Below are 19,775 nucleotides of genomic sequence, written 5' to 3'. Positions count from 1 at the left end.
CAGGTGGGGGTCATTTATGTGTCTCAATCCTGAACAAAACACCAGTTTACAGTCTAAAACCAATCATGACAATAAAATACATTCCATTTCCAAGTTGCTGGTAATAAATATTTACATTTTTAAAAATAGGTGGTTTTTTTGCTTTTTTTTTTTAAAAAGACACAGCATGCTTTCATACACAGAATATGGAAAAAATTATGTTGCAGGATCACCCATTAATATAAACAGCCTTCTGTATTCAAGAATGCCTTCCACAGAGACACTGACATGATCTACCTCAGGGTGACGTTCAAGTATGCTCCTCAGTACGCTACATCTACTGTACCTACTGAGAGGCTTTCTAACATCTGCAGTTTTTAATATCTTCTATACCCACCACCACCACCTCCATATGGATCTCCATAACCTCTCCCACCATAGCCCCCTCTTCCACCATGGCCCCCTCTTCCACCATAATCTCCCCTCCCACCATAGTCTCCCCTGCCTTGGAAACCTCCTCTACCACCCCCACCACTTCCTCCCCATCCTCCTCCCCCTCCTCCCCCACCTCCCCATCCTCCTCCACCTCCACCTCCCCATCCACCTCTTCCACCCCCACCACCTCCTCTACCACCACCTCCACCACCCCAGCCACCCCTCCCTCCGCCATCTTGTCTCTTCTGCCAAGGGGGCATTTCAGGGGGCGGTGGCTCAATTTCATTCGGCCGTCCTCCCCTGTCAGGCACCCTTCCCATGAGGACCTGCAGGGGGGAAAAAGAGTTTTCTTTAAGTTTCTGTTTTTCAAAGTTAAAATTTGCAAAGGTTTCAAATAATATTAAAGTTATTATTTCTAAATAAAGAAGCCAAATCTTTTGAATAACAGAAAGGGTTGAACATGGTATAACTAATACTGAAAATATAACTGTGATGTTTGACAAATTCTTTAGAATACAATATTATTTTTAAACAAACTATAACAGTATTCCTAAAAGCAAGTCTTATAATTTTCTCTCATAAAATTTGCTTAGCAAAATTTATGACAAACATGGTACCTGTCACATTAACAACTGTTTTAGCAAAATGCTTTTAAAGACACAAACTATATAACCTACATTACTCAACTTCAAATTCATTTATTTGTACATGAACAACTCTGAACTTTACACAGGTGTTGATTTGGCAATGGGTTATCCAGTAAGACTGCACTCCTCAGGCACATTGTAGCTCATCAGTGTATACGGGGTAAATAAGATGGAGTTGAACGCAACACTAATCCCAAGTATGTTTTGTAGCAGTTTCCTCTTGGGGGGAAACATTCCATCCAACAGAACCTCATTATCGCAGGAAGTAAACAACTCACAACAGCTTCAAGAAGTCCCTGAAACTTCCAGACTCATTAGGCCCTCCTTCCCAGAGAGTATGTAAACAGAAGCCAGTGCTGAGCAAAATCAGACAAGCCAGCTGCAAAGACCACTGGGAGACTAGTCCTGCTCCCTGGAAGAAGAAAGGAAGACCAGCCTAGCTGCCAGGAGGTGGCTCAAACCAACTGAGCCAGCTGGAAAGGACACTCTCCAACCTGTTGAGCTGCCTGCGTGCTGTGCACCTTGTTCCGGTTCCCAGTTTTCGTGGCTGTCACCCATGCTGGGGTGGGTTTTGGAAATACAGCTGTCTATGAGGCATTTTTGCTCCTGTAAGTAACTCCAATAAAACTCATTGGCTCATCAAGTTGGACTTTGGTGGTATCCGTACTTTGATGTTTAGGCTCTGAATCTGGGGGTGAGTCTCGCCAGACAAAGTCTTTCATGTAACAAGTGACAGAGAAAAGCCTCCTCAACTACTCTTTTCTCTGGGGAAACTTTAAGCGATGTACTTACTATAATGTTATGGCACAGACATCCTACATCCTACCTCTAAATCCAAAATGTAAAATGCTTCACAATTCAAAACATTTTGAGCACCCACATGATGCTGCAGTGAAAAGTTCTACAAATGATATCATGGTTTGCACAGTAGAAGCACAGGCACACAAAAGGATATGGCGGAAAATTACCCACAAATGTTTTGTATAAGGTATACGCAAAAGTAATTCTGTTTTAACACTGGTCTCACCCTAAGATCACTATATCTTTATATATATATATATTTTTAATTATAATGTCAACCTTTATTAATAGAATTTAAAACAGAAGCATTCTGAATGAGGGATACTAAAACTGCCTGACAGGGAGCATGCACACAAACATCCATTCCCTTAACGGTGCTTTTAACAACACTCAGAAGGATAAACTAGGGAGGAGTTGAGGTTTCCACCCTTCTGCAGGCATCAGCTATGTTCCATGCTCATGACAAAGTAAAAGACCATTGGTAACTCTGGGGGTGTCAACCCCTGCCCCTGCTCTGGCACAGCCAAGGGGAATCCAACAGCTTCTTGCTCCTGCTTTGCAGAAGGCGAGGCAAAATATTCACCCCTCAACCAAAGCAGCCAGAGAATCAACTAGCCTGCAATGTCACCTCTAGTCAAATCTACCTTAAAAAAGAGGCCATGAATTAGAGAGAGTAAGGGTTCAGGTGTTTAGGGGGTGGGGGAGGGTTACATGAGAGGGACTGAAGAAAGGTATAGGGGCTGATAATTATATTATAAATTTTTGAAAGTATTTTTAAGTGCATAGAAGCAGTTATTTCACAAATGCTGCATTGTGTCAGGCATCGTGGCCTAAGCTTTTTATCTCTTTGAGTTCAAGGCCAGCCAGAGATACACACTAATACCAATACAATCTCACTATGCAACAAACTTCCACATCTAAGAATCTTTAATTCCCAACAATAATGCCCTAATTACCAAATCATATATATCTCACCTAATATATCTTAGCTATTATTCTCATATGACTTCTACCAAACACACAGAGATGCTGTCCAAAACCAGCTCACAAGCTCTTCCTGAAATAAACTATGAAGTTAAAAACTCAGAAAAGGCTAACATTAAACAACCATCCTAAGGGACAGCAATGTGGATTTAGTATAATAGCAATGGCCTAGCACGCAGGGGGTGGCGGGGAGAGGTAGGGAAAGCAAATGCCCCTGGCAAGAAATCCTATTTCAGAGCAAAGTTCGAAGAAATCTTCATCAAGTACTTGCATCCTTGCTTTTGATTTTTTGTTCTTTAGTCATAAAATTGCCTGTGGATGCTCAACTAGATAAAGAAAACTTTCTGCTGAAGCTGATGGCGACACTCTGGGATCACCTGTGGTGCCGCTGCATTACACAGCCCAAATCACAGGCATCTTAACCATCATGAAGACCACCGTCCTAAGAGTGGATCCACACCCCGCACCAGGAAATGAATGCTCAAAGAGATTTTAACAACAAATCAAGTAAGTGGTGGCAACAAGTCCTGAAGATTCTTACTAACCAAATGGATAAAGCAAACATGATAAAGCTACTAGGAAAAGCATTTCTCAACCTTCCAATGCAGAGAGAGCTTTGTTTACTTTATGATTACAAAAACTGAAAGGTTCACACTGTGAAATTAACTATAAAGTACAAACAGATTTAAGTCCCGGTGCCACTCTTTTCTCATCCATCAAGACATGAAAAAGTAGGCAAAAATCTCTAAAAATAACAAACCAGAAAGCTGTAAATTCATTTTCCAGCAACCTGAAAGAAAAACCAACCTTATTAATGGCGCACGCTGTCTTCTCCCGACTGATGCCACTGCTTGTCCTAATGATCTTGGACAGATCTTCACGGGCAGCAAGCAAATGTGCCAACGTGACTGTTGTCTTGGGTGACAAAGCATAACGCTTGGGCTGGTAAATTCTTGCTATGTTATCTGTTTTTGCCTAAATAAGAGTGAGAGAGGAAAATTGACAGAAGTAAATCTGAATGAAAAGCAGTAACAATCATAATCTTTAAAAAGAAGAAAATTCATATTGTACAAGCAAGGAAACAGAAAAAGAAAGTGTCCCAATATCCAATGCAATGTATATAGTCAAATACATAGAAATAATACAATAGAACAAAATACTTCTGCTCATGTTAACATAACAAACTAATATTGCAGAAACAACATCCAAACTAGAAGAAATGGTGCGGACTACAGGAATCTGGATGAAGGTGCTGGCTATTGTCAGTTTACTCAGCTTAGCATACACATGTAGAGTGACAGAGCCCTGTTGGGAATGGTTTTAAGGAAGACAAATAAATAAAAGAATTTAAAACAGAAACATTCTTCCTTAAAGAATAAATAAATAAAAAGCTAAGGGTAATCCAGAAACTAAATATGTAAGAACTTAATGATTTAAAGGATTCTTAGAGTCCTACCATATATTAATATGTAATATAAATATGAATAAAAATACCACTTTAAAGCTAACATTTACACTTATTAAGTGTGTCAGTATTTAAGTTTTATCTTAAATTTAAAAACATACCACACTGTTAAGGATTTAAAATAGAATCATCAGAAAATTGAGGAAATATTCTTAAAGTGATGCATCAACTTTCTTAACAACAAAAAAGTGCCATCAAAAGGAAATCAGGAAGACACAGGAAACAACATCAAGACAGAAACAGAAAACAGGAAATTCAAATGACAAATAGACTCATGGAGCAAGTTCAATTTTCCTAATATGTCAATCTTCTTATCTATCAAGTTAACAAGAAAGTTGGTGATGCTTTCAGAACTAGGAGAAAGTGAGAGAAAAGTATTTACTTGTATATAGGAGCTTCAAGTATTAAAACTAATAACCTTTCACATAGTAAAAAATCCTCTTAAGAATCTATCATAATCCACATTAAAATTTACAGGAAACTATGAAAGTTATAAAATTTAAATATAGAAAATTGCTGATGTTAAATAATATAGAAGAGCCAGGCATTGTGGTGCACACCTGTAACCCCAGCACTCAGGAGGTCGAGGCAGGTGGATCTCTGAGTCTACAGAGTCCAGGACAGCCAAGGCTACATAGAGAAACCCTGCCTTGAAAAAAACAGAAACAAAACAAAACAAAATGAAAAATAATAATATAGGGAAAGGTATAAAATTAGAGTTAAGCAAATCATAGGATCATATGGTAAACATAATCTGCAAAAAGACACAGAAAGAGAGAAAACATCTCACATCCAGCCCTCCAGCTCCTGAGGATCCAGAGAGCACTGTGCATGTAGGCCTTCTTCTCCAGTGGGTCCAGAGAGAAGCTGGGAAATATGCTCCAGGGGATCTGGAAATATCATATGACCAAACTTCCAGCCATATTAGCCTCAGAGACCCAAGCAGGGCCTGAGCTTTGGCTCCAGTGGCCTCTAAGGCCAGTGCAGTTGTGATGTTTTAACTTGTGCAGTGCTCACCACAGGGCTGAGAGTCAGTACTTCTGTGTCCCAAAGCTTATTTCAGTCCTGTACTCTGACCATAGTCCCCAGACAATACACAGAGTTCAGTGAATCTGTGTTTGCTATCCTGCCCCTAGTAGGCTCATGGACTCACTCCAAGGACAGACCAAAGTTTTGACTCCATATGGTTGTCTCCAGGCTTAGCATGCAGCCCAACCCTTAGTACTGTTGGTGTACAGCCAGGAGACAGAGTCATGTCAGAGAGTCCGTTTGACAATCAACCCCAAGTTTCACCAGTCTCTATAGCTGAAATCATAACTCACAAAGACATCCCTCTAGGACAGTTCTCAACCTGTAGGTCATGACCTTTGTGTCTGTCAGACAAACAATCCTTTCACAGGGGTCGCATATCAGATATCCTGCGTATCAGATATTTACATTATGATGTGCAGCAGTAGCAAAGTTATAGTTATGAAGTAGCAACAAATCTAACTTTATGGATGGGGTCAGCACATCAGGAGTAACTGTTAAAGAGTCACAGCATCAGAAAGGTTAAGAAACACTGCTCTAGGAAGAATCAAAGAATATAACAATCACATTCATACGGACTGAAGAAGAAGTCAAAACTTAGGGACAGATGGAGAAAACACAACACAGAAACACAAGGCAACACAGCTACCATCCATGACCCATCTCCAACTGACCAACACCATAATCCGAAACTATTGAGATAAGACATCTAAGTGTCGGAGAAATAATTCAAAGACTTTTAAAAGAATTAATGACCATAGAAAGGCAAAAAAAAACCCCAAAAAAACAAAAAACAAAAAAACCCCAAAAAAACAAAAAACAAAAAACAGATGCACAACTTAAGGAAATCTATCTAAGACCTCAACAAGACATTCTCTAAAGTGAATGTCAGTCAGTAAATTAGAAGCAGATGACCAGATTATGAAGGAAAAACTCATCAAGGGGATTGAAACACTGAAAAAGAAATAGACAAATACTTAGAGATGGTTAAACAAATCTGAAAGCATCATTAATAGACATGACCACATAGCAGAACATGCTTCAGGGTTAGAGGGCAAAGCTGAGAGAAAAACACAAGCCGACAAGTAAGGAGGAAAATATTAAGGAGTATGAATGAAATTTCTAAGAAATCTGGTGTAAAAGAAAGTTCAGAGCTAAAATGAGACCATTTATTGAAGATATAGCAGAGAATTTCCCAAACTTAGAGAAAGAAATAGTATTTAAACACAAGAGGCATACAGAACTCCAGATACAACCAGAGATGAAATCCACACATGTCATAGTCATATGTCACATGCAATGTAGAGAAATAACCCCCAACGCACAGGAAAAACACGTGAGAGTTTGCTCATGGAACCGTAAGAATCTCAGGGGGCAAGCAATTAACCAAATACAAAGCACCAGACCATGCCGTAACAGACAGTATAGCAAAACTCCAGCCAACAATACAGTAAAGGAAGGCAAACTGAAAGCTTTTGTGCTAAAAGCAGGATAAAGACAGGAGTGCCCACTACCCCCTCTTCTTTGACATAGTGCTTCATGTCTTATCTATAGCAGTTAGACACATCAGACATACAAGGATAACAAATGTGAAAGGAAAAGTTAAGCTATCGTTATTTGCAAATAACATGATTCTTTTTAAAAACATGCTATGATTACTAGAAACTCTTAGACCTAATAAACACACAGTTAAATTACTGGATACGAAAATCAGTATTAAATAGCTGTCATATGTATCAACAGAGTACTCTCAGAAAAAAAAATAGGAAAAACATTCCATTCAGATTAATACCCCCCAAAATTAAGTGTCTAGAAATTCATCTTCTTGCTAATAGCCAGCTGCCTTGGTGTTTCTGTTGTTACTGCAAACAGGACTGGTTTACTACACAATCCGCCATACAGAGACAGGACCAAGAAGAGAATACAAGCAGCACAACACGAGTTGATCCTAAGAGCACAGACACGTGAACCCACATCTTAGACTGTCTAGCCCAGGCTAGACACTAGCTGAATGATGCTCATATATTGCTTTGTGTTGTTTTAACAAAATTCCTAAGGCTGGATAATTTATAGGTTTATTTGGCTTGTGATTCTAGTGACTGCAAGTCCAAATGGCATGGTGGCAGGGCCTCCCTAGCTACATCCAATATGGAAAAGATGTGGAAAGAAAAAAAGACTATGTTGCAGAGGGGTCAAGTTATGACAGCTTCACTTTAAACAGCCCACTTTCACGAAAACTAGTTCATTCCTGTAACACCAAACCTCAAGACCACAATTAGACCGTTTATGAAGGCAGATAGCTTATATTTCGCTAGACCCCACCATGGTGGGAACCAACCTTCTAGCATATGAACCCTGAAAGATATTAAACCATAGTGGTGTAAGTGACATCAAGTGATATAACACAGGAAGAACAGCCAAACAATAACAAGGATGTAAAATCAGAACCTCACTTGTAGTCAAAGTTGATAACAGTAACAGGCACCAGACTCACCCTCTGAAGGTTACTGACTAAGATCTGTTAGATGAATCAATGATTGTCATATATTGGACATCACAGAGCACAGAACAGCAGTCCTTGAGACAGGGAAAGTCCTATGATTGCTCCTACTTCCTGCTTGGAAAGTTCTTACAGTATGATGAGGGGGCCATCATACTGTATGAGGAGAACTCCACACTAACACTAGGTAAAGATTAAAGACAGCAAACTCTCTAAAAAGCTTCTCCATCCCTCAACTCTCCTAAATGAGAGGACTCACCACAGTCTCATGGCCTAAGAAACTCAAAAAGTCTATTCCTACATCAGTACCACCTCAGCCTGTTCCTACATCAGTACCACCTCAGCCTGTTCCTACATCAGTACCACCTCAGCCTGTTCCTACATCAGTACCACCTCAGCCTGTTCCTACATCAGTACCACCTCAGCCTGTTCCTACATCAGTACCACCTCAGCCTGTTCCTACATCAGTACCACCTCAGCCTGTTCCTACATCAGTACCACCTCAACCTGTTCCTACATCAGTACCATCTCAACCTGTTCCTACATCAGTACCATCTCAATCTGTTCCTACATCAGTACCATCTCAACCTGTTCCTACATCAGTACCATCTCAATCTGTTCCTACATCAGTACCACCACAGCCTGTTCCTACATCAGTACCATCTCAACCTGTTCCTACATCAGTACCATCTCAACCTGTTCCTACATCAGTACCATCTCAACCTGTTCCTACATCAGTACCACCACAACCTGTTCCTACATCAGTACCACCTCAGCCTGTTCCTACATCAGTACCATCTCAACCTGTTCCTACATCAGTACCACCACAACCTGTTCCTACATCAGTACCACCACAACCTGTTCCTACATCAGTACCACCACAACCTGTTCCTACATCAGTACCATCTCAACCTGTTCCTACATCAGTACCACCTCAACCTGTTCCTACATCAGTACCACCTCAACCTGTTCCTACATCAATACCATCTCAACCTGTTCCTACATCAGTACCACCTCAACCTGTTCCTACATCAATACCATCGCAACCTGTTCCTACATCAGTACCACCTCAGCCTGTTCCTACATCAGTACCATCTCAACCTGTTCCTACATCAGTACCACCTCAACCTGTTCCTACATCAGTACCACCGCAACCTGTTCCTACATCAATACCACCTCAACCTGTTCCTGTGCTGTTTTCCTCATAAGTTACTCACCTCAAGCCGCTCTCAGAAATACTCCTTTGTGTGCTGGCATAAATAAACCATGCAAATTAAAAACAAAGGTGAAAAAGAGGATATGCCATCAGAAAACATGAACCTGTAGACTAACATCACTGTATATAAAAGCACTGGTTAACTGAACATGTGTCTCAAAATTGAATTAAAGTGTGAATGTGGCCTAGATACTAACAGCAGAGATGTTGCCATAGGAACTGTCCCACACTGCCACCTACAGGATACCAGTGGAACCTCACCTTTGCTCTATCGGACCATCCAAATGACTGCACTGTCACATCCAATCTTTTCATTAACATCCGGCGGCGGCATTCATATTCACAGGAAAGAGCATCATTAATTCTTTCCAGTTTTTCCTAAAGAATTTGGGGATGAAACCACAAAGATTAGACTCTTGGATTCTGCTCAGAGAGGAAGCCTGAAAATCACTATACTTTAAATAATGAGAGACTGAGAAGATATTTAAATAATATTCAATGATAAAACATTTATAGTGTTCAGAAGCTATTAAAATGCTTATCATATCCTCATTAAATATACTTATTTAAGTAAAACATCAATTTGCTAATCAACTCACATTAATAAGGAAAGAATATGCAGTAACTGCCCATCCTGCCGGCTTCACAAACTACCCTTTCAAGTCACAACTCTGCTAATATATTGGCCACTATAAATATTCTTGGCTAGGTAGATATTTTAAATTAATAACTTGATTAAAGTGTTATGAAAGATTATTCTAGAATATCAATTCTAATTCTCCAAAACACTAAATGTCCATTTATAAAGGAAGTCAGTGCAGTGGACAGGATGTTGCTTGTCCCCTCATGGTGTCAGGTGCAGGAGGGAATGAGAAAGCATAGACAGCCTGTATGAAGGGGCCCAGGGGAGTCTAAGGTCAACTGTAGGTGTGACCCTGGAAAGCACTCTGGGATGCCAACCTCATGACTCTTCTTCTGATATCTTCTTCAAGTACACAAACCAGCCTTGCCATCCATCAGGAAGTGACAGAGACAAAGAACGGCTCCTTCCAGAGCTAGCATTATGCAATTTAGACTTTTAATCTTCAGAGCTAAGTCTCTTTACAATGATAGCCTGCCTCAAGTATTTCTTTACAGTAACAAGAAGGTTTAAAATGAGCTAATACAGTTACGCCCTAACTTAGTTATAAAACTAGTAAAAGGAGCACTTACTGCCTGTTCTGAGCTTAAATCAACCTTTAGCAGTGGTTTCCCCACGTGATTTTTCTGGACTTTAGAGAGAATATCCTTCACCTAAAAGTAAATATAAAAGATTAATATATATTCATATATATATTATATATATGTGCATATATATATATAATTTAAACCATCTTAATATTTGATGTGCTGTTCTGAACACCAAGTAATAACCGTGTTAGTGAACCGACTAAAGTGCACCTTCACCCAGCAGGGGACAGGGTCACAGCAGTGTCACCCAGCAGGAGACAGGGTTACAGCAGTGTCACCCAGCAGGGGACAGGGTCATAGCAGTGGCAAGTCCCCAGTACACAAGACAGGGTCACAGCAGTGACAAGTCCCCAGTACACAAGAAGTGCCAGTTACATTAATCCAAACCACAGAGCATTCTGGCCAGAGCAGAAAATCTCAGTCCAGATGGAATTCCCTCTCAAGATGGCAGTCTTTACTTCCTGGTAAATTCTCAAGAGAAAAACTAAGACATTGTAAAAAGCACATAAATTTTCTCAAATAAATACTATAATATGTACTGATTCTGTTTTCGCCCCACAAGACAGCAGGGGACAAGCTCTAATCCTGACACAAACATCTCTATTGCTTTTGTAGAGCCACTGATTTGGGATGTCATTTTTATTTTGAAAATAGGATATTAGACAATTGCTTTTGCCTTAGTAACATCATAGATCATTCCAATAATAGTAATTTATCCTGAAGTACTTGACTGTGGAATAAAATTCTAAGTTGGGCTCTGGGGAGTTGATCACTGTCTTATTAAACAGTAACCAGAGCAAACAATCAGAAGCAGTAATGTTTAAGAATTCAAAGTCAGGCTGAAGAGATGGCTCAACGATTAAGGGGACTCATTGCTCTCTCTCAGAGGTCCTGGGCTCAATTTCCAGCAAGCATATGTTGGCTCACAATCATGTGTAACCCCAACTCCACAGGATCCAACAGGCATGTACTTGGTGCACATACATGCATGCAGGGAAAACAAAATAAATGAACAAAACATATTCAAAACAATTAAAAATCACCTTGAAAACTGGGATGATAATAAGAAATGACTGTAAACAGGACCAAGGTTTTTTTCCTGAGTGTTAAGAATGTTCTAAAATTAGTCAATAATTAGTAATAATGGCTATACAGCATAGAAAACAGACTAAAATTCACTGCTTTATACATTTAATATGGGTGAATTTTGACATGCAAGTTGTATTTTGAGTTATTTTTAAACATTAGCTTAGAAGAAGCCCATGCAGCACTGCCCCAAATTATAAACCCTCTAATCCTGAGAACCATCTACCTCTATAGGACCACACAGTATCGTACAGGATGCTGCACCATTTCTAAATTCCTTTATTTTCTTAAAACATGCTGTCTCTGTAACTCCCCAAACATCAAAACTACTTGCAGGGTTACTTTACTTTACATCTCTTACTAACTAGGGGTTACTCAGGTGGACACGAACTGCAGTGAAACCTAGTAAACTTGTTATGGAGTGAGCTATGAGCAGCAGCCCTGGGGCTGAGTGCCTCTACATCCAACATCAGAGCTAGCACAGTGAGGAACAGAGCCTCAGTCTCCTCCTGTGGAGGTTGCAAGCAATAGAAACACCTTTCATCACAGCATGCAAATATTCAGAACATTACTGAACAGCTTAAGTTAGAAAGTAAAACCTATCTTTCTCAATCCTAACAAAGTGCCTTCTAGAAACATCATATATAGAAAAAATAAAATATAGAAACTGTTACTTCTGACAGGAAATGAATGGCACAGGGAGCTGTTTTAGGTGAATAGCCCAGGGGACAGGATAAGGTAAAATGCAGGAGGCACAAGGTGATAGCTGTTAACTTCCCATCACAGTACTTATGTATTCAGTTGCTACACAATATACACTTGCTAAACAATCAAGAAAGTATGCTTGCTTACTGCCAAAGAAAGCACAGTGTGACTATCCCAAGGGGGGTGGGGGAGCCAAGTGTTTTTCACCTTGCAAAATATTCACTTCTTTCATTATATTACATTACAACGCTAGGTAGCAAGCAATCCTTGACTTCGCAAAGTAATTTTATCATGGAAAATTCTGGCAAAGCCTTAGGACTCACTCATTAAGATATGGTTCCTAAATATTACTACAATTAAATTGTATGTATTAAATATACATCCAAAACTTAGCTTGCATATAAAGCTTTGGGGGAGTGTTTTTGTTTGGTGCCGGGGAGGCACCCAGGACCTTCCATATGGTAGGCAAGGGCTCCACAACCAGTACAAACTTCTAGTAACACAATTTTTTAAGTTTCTCTTAAAATTGATAGACTATGTGTATGTGTGTATATACATGTATATATATACACACACATATATGTACATATATCAATCACAATTAAAAGGAAAATCTTTATTTAGCACACAGAATTGACATGTTAGCACTTAGTTGAGGTTTTCATAAAATTAAGTATATATAAATAAATACACACACACACACACACACATACACACACACACACATACACACACACACACACACACACACACACACACACACCTATGTATAGTACCTTTGACTCCACTTGACTCAACAGGTGTGGAATGTCGGAAGTGTTTGACTTGGGGACCCCGAGGGCATCACACACAGCTTGAACTTCCTGGCAAATTTCACTGTTTTTATCTAACTGAGAATTTTTATGATTCTTCTTCTGTAGTATCTGTAAAGCTTGAAGTTCTGTACTTAAAAACACTGTAGCAAAAAGATTCAGAAAATAACATTAATACATGCGTGAAAATTTCTTGAAAAATTTTGCTGAACTATAATTTACTTAAAGCAAGTATTAACAATAGCAAAATCAAGACTAATTTACCAAGAACCAAAGAGAACAGCAGCTACAGAATACCAGCGCCTTTCTGTTTGTTTGGTTTGGTTTGGTTTGGTTTTTTGAGACAGGGTTTCTCTTGTAGACCAGGCTGGCCTTGAACTCACAGCAATCCCCCTGCCCCTGCCTCCTGAGTGCTGGGATTAAAGGTGTGTACCACCACACCCAGCCTGAGACTTGAATGACAAATAGCCACTGTCCCTGAATTCTAAAGATAGCAAAGTTCAACAAAACACATGCTTTAGGGAGCCCTTCCTGCGAGCAACTGTAGGAATACAGACTGATATACACTCCAACCCTCCCATGATAAAAACAAGCCTCATTAAGAACCGCAAAGACACAAACTGTATTTTATCTTATTTTCTGTGATGTATTCCTAGTGCCTAGGGCAGTTCCTGGTATAAGAGTAGGTATTAAATAAATGTTTCTAAACAGTCTATCAATGTCCATCACTACAAAGAAGATAAAGTAACCTGCACAATAGCCTAATTTCCCAAGGAATTAAAAAAATTAAGTGAGACTTCAGAGATGACAGTTAGCCATTTCATCATAAATGGTCAAGTGTGAGTCAGGCAAAGGAAAACTTGCTAAGTTACTGCAAACAGCACAAACACGGGGATTTACTGACTATACTGTGAGTGCTGCTGTGTGCTACTGCAGTTTACGATGTTTATGTAAGAACATCTAAGACACCGCAACTCTTAGCCAGACACAAAAGCCTTCCCAGCATGTAAGGGATCTAGCGTCTCAATAATCAAAGTGTGTAAATTCTGGTGTGAAAATAACAAAACTATGTTGAAGACATCGTTTAAAAGTCCAAGGGAAGAGAACTTACACAGAAGTTTCAAGCAGTCATCCTTCTTCGTGAGGCGATCTTTAATTTCTCCCGAGATGAGCACAGAGTATGGACAGGCCATCTCTTTTAAAAAACCACTTATCTCAAGCTGGAAGCTCTCTAGGTCATCTCTCCCTTTAAGAGAAGAAGTTATACGGATTCACTGAGCGCTCACCACATAACCCACTGCTATAACATTTATCACACGTTGGTTTCCAGTTTACATCTGGTTCCAGATCTTCACTTTCAACTCACTCTTTAGACAGGTACTGCAAGGTTTGGACAAGAGCAAGCCCACAATGTCCACACACAAAAAGTGGCATTTAAGGTAAAGATGAGGACATGGCACAGGATTGGAAACATGTCTAATTTGCTTGAAGTTTCTGTAAGATTCTCCCACTGGAGTCTCCATGAAATCAGGTAAGCTGCACATTTGGAGTATTAGCAACCAAAAAACTGGCTCCATGGCAACTGTCCAATTCTACTGCTTCTCCACATTCAGATAATGAATGTGATCATGGGACCTTAGCTTCACTGCTCTCTTTAATATAATTAGAGGGTCCTGAGTCACGCTTTAAATGAAGATGTCTCATTTTGCTTCAAATGAATTCTGTCATGTATGACAAAGAAAAAGATAATTTAGAAGTCAGCTTTGGAAAAGCATGCTACTTGGTTCCTCAGAAAATAATACTCAGTTTTCTTCCTATCAGACTGTCTGATTCTACAAAAGATCAGGAAGACCCCAGTTACAAGATGACACGAGTTAAAAGACAGAGCTGTATAAGGTGCTGAGAGATTTGAATCACAGAATTTCCATGTGAATCCTTCTCCTGAGATAAGGAGAATAACATTGAAATTGATGTCTCCGAGTTTTTTGGTTTTGTTCTTCTTTTTACGATTTTATTTATCTACGTATGAGTGCTCTATCTGTATGTGAACCTGCAGGCCAGATGAGGGAATCAGATTCCAGTATAGATAGATGGTTGTGAGCCACCATGTAGTTGCTGGAAAATTGAACTTAGGACCTCTGGAAGAGCAGACAGTGTCTTATCCACTGAGCCACGTCTCCAGCCCCAGCTCATTGTTTTGTAGTGAATTTAAGATTCAATTTTGGATTACTGTAAAACTTAATTCAAAGACTCTTTAATTCTCAGCACTGAGGTTCTTCATAATTATGACTTTTACTTATACAGCAGTCGTACTTTTGACAAAACTACAAATCATGGGCGGTCAATTTGCTTTTACTAAGTGGAAGGGTGACGGAGCAGGGCAGCCATACCAGCTGAAGTGATGCTTTCTTCCAGGTTGCATAAGGACTTTATTTGGGAGCCTAACCAAATGCAGAGCTCCGAAAACTCGGGTGAAGACAGCCCCTCCTCTGCTGCCTTGGAGAGTGCCTGTTCCTCTAACAATGGACCCTTATACCTAGAAAGGAAGAAACAGTGGTTTAAAAATGACAAAAACTTGTTTTGATATTAGCCATTCCAAGGAGAGTAAGATGAAATCTCGAAGTTGTTTTAATTTGCATTGCCCTCACTGCTAAGGATCATGAACATTTTGGGGGGATGTCCTTCCCACTTTAATTTCTTCTGTTGAGAACTGTTCAGATTCATAGTCCCAGGAGTTTCCATGGCTCCGCACACACCACAGCTCTTGCCCTTGGAGCCCTCTCAGAAGTTGATGGTCAGCCTCCACTGCTGAGGACACCAAGGACATAGGACTCAGATTATTTGAGCCGAATCTAACCTGAAGCCTCCTTCCTGCAGTCTAGCTTCCATAGTACCAGAAAGTTCTACGCACCCTGCCAAGAGAGGGAAGCAATCGACCGCCCTACCCTGCTGCAACACCTATGAACCACAATACTGGCCAGCATGGCAAGATAGCCATAAGGTACAAACTCGAGTGTGTTAAAACCAACAGCTGTCTAGGTCAAGTTAAGGCCCGCCCAACAGGAAGGAAATCATACCGGGTACTCAAAACCTAGCCAGCTGGGGCTTGTCAGGTCACAGTCTTTGAGGAGAAAATCCACATCGCTTTAATTCCTTAACTACATTCTAAAGTTTACCCTCATTGCCACAGATACATGCACGAAGCTTCGCTCTACAGCAAATCTCACTTCCCATGCTTTTGTCTGTTTTTAAACAGGGCCTCAGTGGTCTCGAACCACTACAGAGTCCAGGCTGATCTCGTCATAATCTTCCTGCCTTTGCCTGTAGTGCTGGAGTCACAGGTGTGTGTTACCACACCCCTAGTTTGCCATCTAAATCTTATCTCCTCTGCACAGACTCCTACCCCATAGGGAACCATATTTAATTTGGGGCTGTGCATCTGCAACTATTTTTAACATAAATATAAACATGCCTTTTCCCTTTGAGGTAAGGTAGCTGCTACATGCTGTTTGGTACCTTGCTCAAACACATACAGCTCATTGCAGGCAGAGCTGCAGAAGTCAGAGCACAGCTTCTTAAGCTTTTCCTACCTGTGACCTTCTTCTCCAGAGCACTTGCTATGCATCCTTGAGTATGTAGGTATATAAAGCAGACATAAAATCCAACATTTACTGATAATAAATTATCACACACTTTCTCTACTATAGTTTTACCACTCAGTTGTCAATGGTACCCATCCCCACGTCTTACCACAGTTGTCACTTTTGTGTGTTTACTATGTACTGAATCGAAAAGGACCTGTATTTCATGAAGAATATTTTCTAGAATGCATTCTGTAGACCAGGGTGGCCTCAAACTCAGAGATCTGACTGCCTCCGCCTTGAGTGGTGGGGATTAGAGGCCTGTGAGCTTGGAATATTTTCATATCTACATTTTGCAGATAAAGAAAAGAAATTAAGGTGTGCCTGGCATGGTGACGCACACCTTTAATCCCAGTGTTCCAGGAGGCAGAGGCAGGCAGATCTCCGTGAGTTCAAGGCCAGCGTGATCTACAGAGTGAGTTCCAAGACAGCTAGGTCTACACAGAGAAACCCTGCTTGAAAAACCAAAAAGAAAAAAAAAAGCGATGCAGGATGTGGCAGCACTCAGGAGTCAGAGGCAGGCAGCATACCTCTGGCCTCCTTAATGAGATTTAAATTGCAAGTTGGACACAGGGCTAGACATGCATATTTATAAATCATTTCATCTTTGTAGCAATGTGTTCAAGTCAGTATTAGTGAAATTCCTCTTGTTCTAACACAGCATTCTCCTGAAGGGTTCAAGGTCTGCATAGCTACCAACATTCAGAGCATACCATCTTCCTTCTAATGCCATCTCCTCTCTCTTAGCTAATTCCTACTCTTCCTTTTTACCTCAACTCAACTACCACTTCTTCAGGAATCTATCACTAACCCATAAGCCTCCTGTTCTATCACCCTGCTCTTTCTCCTGAAGCTCTTAGATCAGCGTTTAACTAGACAGCAACATCTGTTTTTACTGTGAGCTCCATGAAACCAAGAACCAAGTCTGCTTTGCTCACCACTTGACTCCTCAGAACAGTGTCCAGGACACACCTATGCCTCATAAATTCTTGAAATAAACAGTGCTTCTCAACCTAGGCTGTGAGGCTTCATAACCTCTGCAAGACCATAATATACCTCTGAAGATTATGAGTCAGTGAGCCGGTGGTATATACCAGACCAGAATCTTTTCATCAGCTGTGTGCATGGCTACAAGGCACAACCAGACCAATTAGCTGCCATGGTCTGTTCACAGAATCACAGACGCATGAGAGCGTCTGCTTAAGGATGCTCATATTTCATGGAAGAGCAAAGTGATTCCTAACCGGTTCTCTTTTGTAACACTCTACGTCTCTGCATTGGTCTTTCACAGTTTTCCTTTTTAAGTCATCTCATTAATTTACTTTTTACGTGACAACATAAAGCACTGTCACGGATAAACTGAATGGCTTAATCACAATAGAAAATACATTATTCACAGTCTACATGGAGATCTGAAAAGACAGTGACCAATTGCAACATAAACTATCACTACTCTTTTCCACATTTCATTATCATAGAGGGGATTTTTAAAACTTCAAAATCTTGTCCTTGGCCATACCAAGAAATACCAACTCTAAAGTGTGCAACTGTTTTACTTCTCCATACTGAATACAAAAGAAGTGTTTCTCAGTAAATGTCAAAATCACAGCAAATTTCACTTTCTTGCACCCTATGGTAGGAAGAATAAGTTTAAGGAATCAAAGGAGAATAAAACCATTTTCTTCCCATGCCATAAATGACGTACAAGAGCCCCAAAATTTTATATGTCTGACTTGGAATCCAAACTGGAGCCCAAACACTTCAAGATACTTTACTTTCATATTATTAGTTAAGAGAATTTCACAGAAGCACAAACGGCCCTAAAATAATCACTGGTTCTGTTCTTTCCTTTAACAAACATTTTATTCAAGATCCAGTAAATGCAAGGTTCTGTTATGCTGGGTAACATCACAGTATGCATTATCAACAGTTGCTAGAGGTATGGTGAAATTTGAAGGAACAAAAGTAAGGGGGCAGGGCTAACAATTTCAAGCTTCTTTGGGAACAGTTATCCCAAAAAGAAACGATTGTGCAGATGGCACCAACATTAAGTAAGAGATGTCTTTAATAACCCTCAACAGTTTGGCCCTTTGCTTACAAGTATGCACACTCCTTTCAACTTTTTCTTCACTCATATACCTACCTAATCAGGCACTGGGACAGACCCCACTCTGGTATGTTGCCAGGGATCGAGCAGTGAAGAAAGCTGACAAAGCTGGGTTAAGTTCACGAGACAAACATGGAAAAGCGCAAGTAATAATGCGTGTCCAAACTGCCTCATTACCATCAACCCTGGGGCCTCATAACACCTAGCGCCCTGGATTATAAACTTCCAATATCAGTCTGAAAACTGTCCTTTCTCCCTGCCTATCACACAAACATGCATTAAGGAACGGAGAAGGTTCAATGTAGGGGCTCACACGCAACTAAGAGTCTCCTGTCTAGCGGGAGTGAGTCCTCCGTATCCCTGAATAAGCCACCGATTGAACAGCGTGGGACACGGCCGTCCAGAGGCGACCGCGGTGCGGCGGGCGCGGGATCGAGGTCCACACAAAAGGCCCCCGAGGCCCCGGAAGACCAGGCTGCGGGCTGAACGTGATGGGCAGGACAGAGGGACCGAGGCCCGCACAGCCTGGCCGCAGCCGCACTTTCCCGCCGGCTTGCTGGGTCCCAGCTAGCCGGAGCGCACAGGCCTGCGCACTTGCTCGCACACCGCCAGGCCAGGGAGACGCGCGCGCCCGAGCCGCAGTGGCCACGCGCTGCGCCGGCGTATGCTCCCCTAGGCGGCGGTCCACGAGAGCACTCACCCCAGGGCCTCCAGTGTGTCCAGTACGTCCCCCTCCATGCTAGTTTCGGGCCCGAGTTCTGGCCCTCTCATGGTCGCTTGGCCCAAAGCTGTTCGTCACTCTAAAACTCCCGCCGGAAACCAGCGTCATCGCGCCGAGGTTCCGGCGCGGGTAGCCATGGCGACGGTAGAATAGCACTAGGGGCCCCGGCCTGGAAATAATCCATGCTTGGTGCAATCTAAAACCGGGTTTGCAACAATAGACATTTTTTTTTTTAATAATGAAACATAAGCCGTGTGATCATAATAAAATGACATCTTTGTGTTGAAGTCAATCTTTTTTAATATCATGATTCTATAGGTGTTGAACCCTCTTCCACCTTAGATTTTTAATTTTTATGTGCGTGTGCGTGTGCGTGTGCGTGTGCGTGTGTGTGTACACACGCGCGCTTGTGCCCGC

At 41.0% G+C, this 19,775-nt stretch overlaps 1 protein-coding gene and 1 long non-coding RNA gene across 2 annotated transcripts; both read right to left on the bottom strand.

The window, feature by feature from the left end:
* Positions 1 to 356: 356 nt before the first annotated feature.
* Positions 357 to 19,481, bottom strand: Fam98b (family with sequence similarity 98 member B). The gene is made up of 8 exons (XM_051144365.1): positions 19,338 to 19,481; positions 15,280 to 15,425; positions 14,001 to 14,135; positions 12,854 to 13,032; positions 10,269 to 10,349; positions 9,318 to 9,434; positions 3,654 to 3,821; positions 357 to 740 (listed from the first exon to the last, which is right to left on the bottom strand). Exons 1-8 carry the CDS (start codon positions 19,406 to 19,408, stop codon positions 357 to 359), a joined length of 1,281 nt encoding a protein of 426 aa, XP_051000322.1. The 5' UTR covers positions 19,409 to 19,481.
* LOC127188017 (uncharacterized) lies at positions 8,142 to 9,002 on the bottom strand. Its single transcript, XR_007830517.1, has 3 exons — positions 8,969 to 9,002; positions 8,753 to 8,806; positions 8,142 to 8,374 (listed from the first exon to the last, which is right to left on the bottom strand). It is a non-coding gene; the product is annotated as an uncharacterized LOC127188017 (long non-coding RNA).
* Positions 19,482 to 19,775: the final 294 nt, after the last annotated feature.

Source organism: Acomys russatus, chromosome 4, assembly GCF_903995435.1.
Source record: "Acomys russatus chromosome 4, mAcoRus1.1, whole genome shotgun sequence".
Classification (NCBI taxonomy): Eukaryota; Metazoa; Chordata; class Mammalia; order Rodentia; family Muridae; genus Acomys; species Acomys russatus.
The sequence above is the reverse complement of the archived record's forward strand: the minus strand, read 5'-3'. Positions and strand labels throughout refer to the sequence as shown.

Excerpts from the sequence above, each read along its gene's own strand:
- Fam98b (XM_051144365.1), bottom strand. The coding sequence starts at position 19,408 with ATGAGAGGGCCAGAACTCGGGCCCGAAACTAGCATGGAGGGGGACGTA. Across the intron at positions 14,136-15,279 it reads AGAAAGCATCACTTCAGCTG|GGAGAGATGACCTAGAGAGC; the intron begins GTATGGCTGCCC and ends CTTCTCTTAAAG. Across the intron at positions 741-3,653 it reads CAGCGTGCGCCATTAATAAG|GTCCTCATGGGAAGGGTGCC; the intron begins GTTGGTTTTTCT and ends TCCCCCCTGCAG.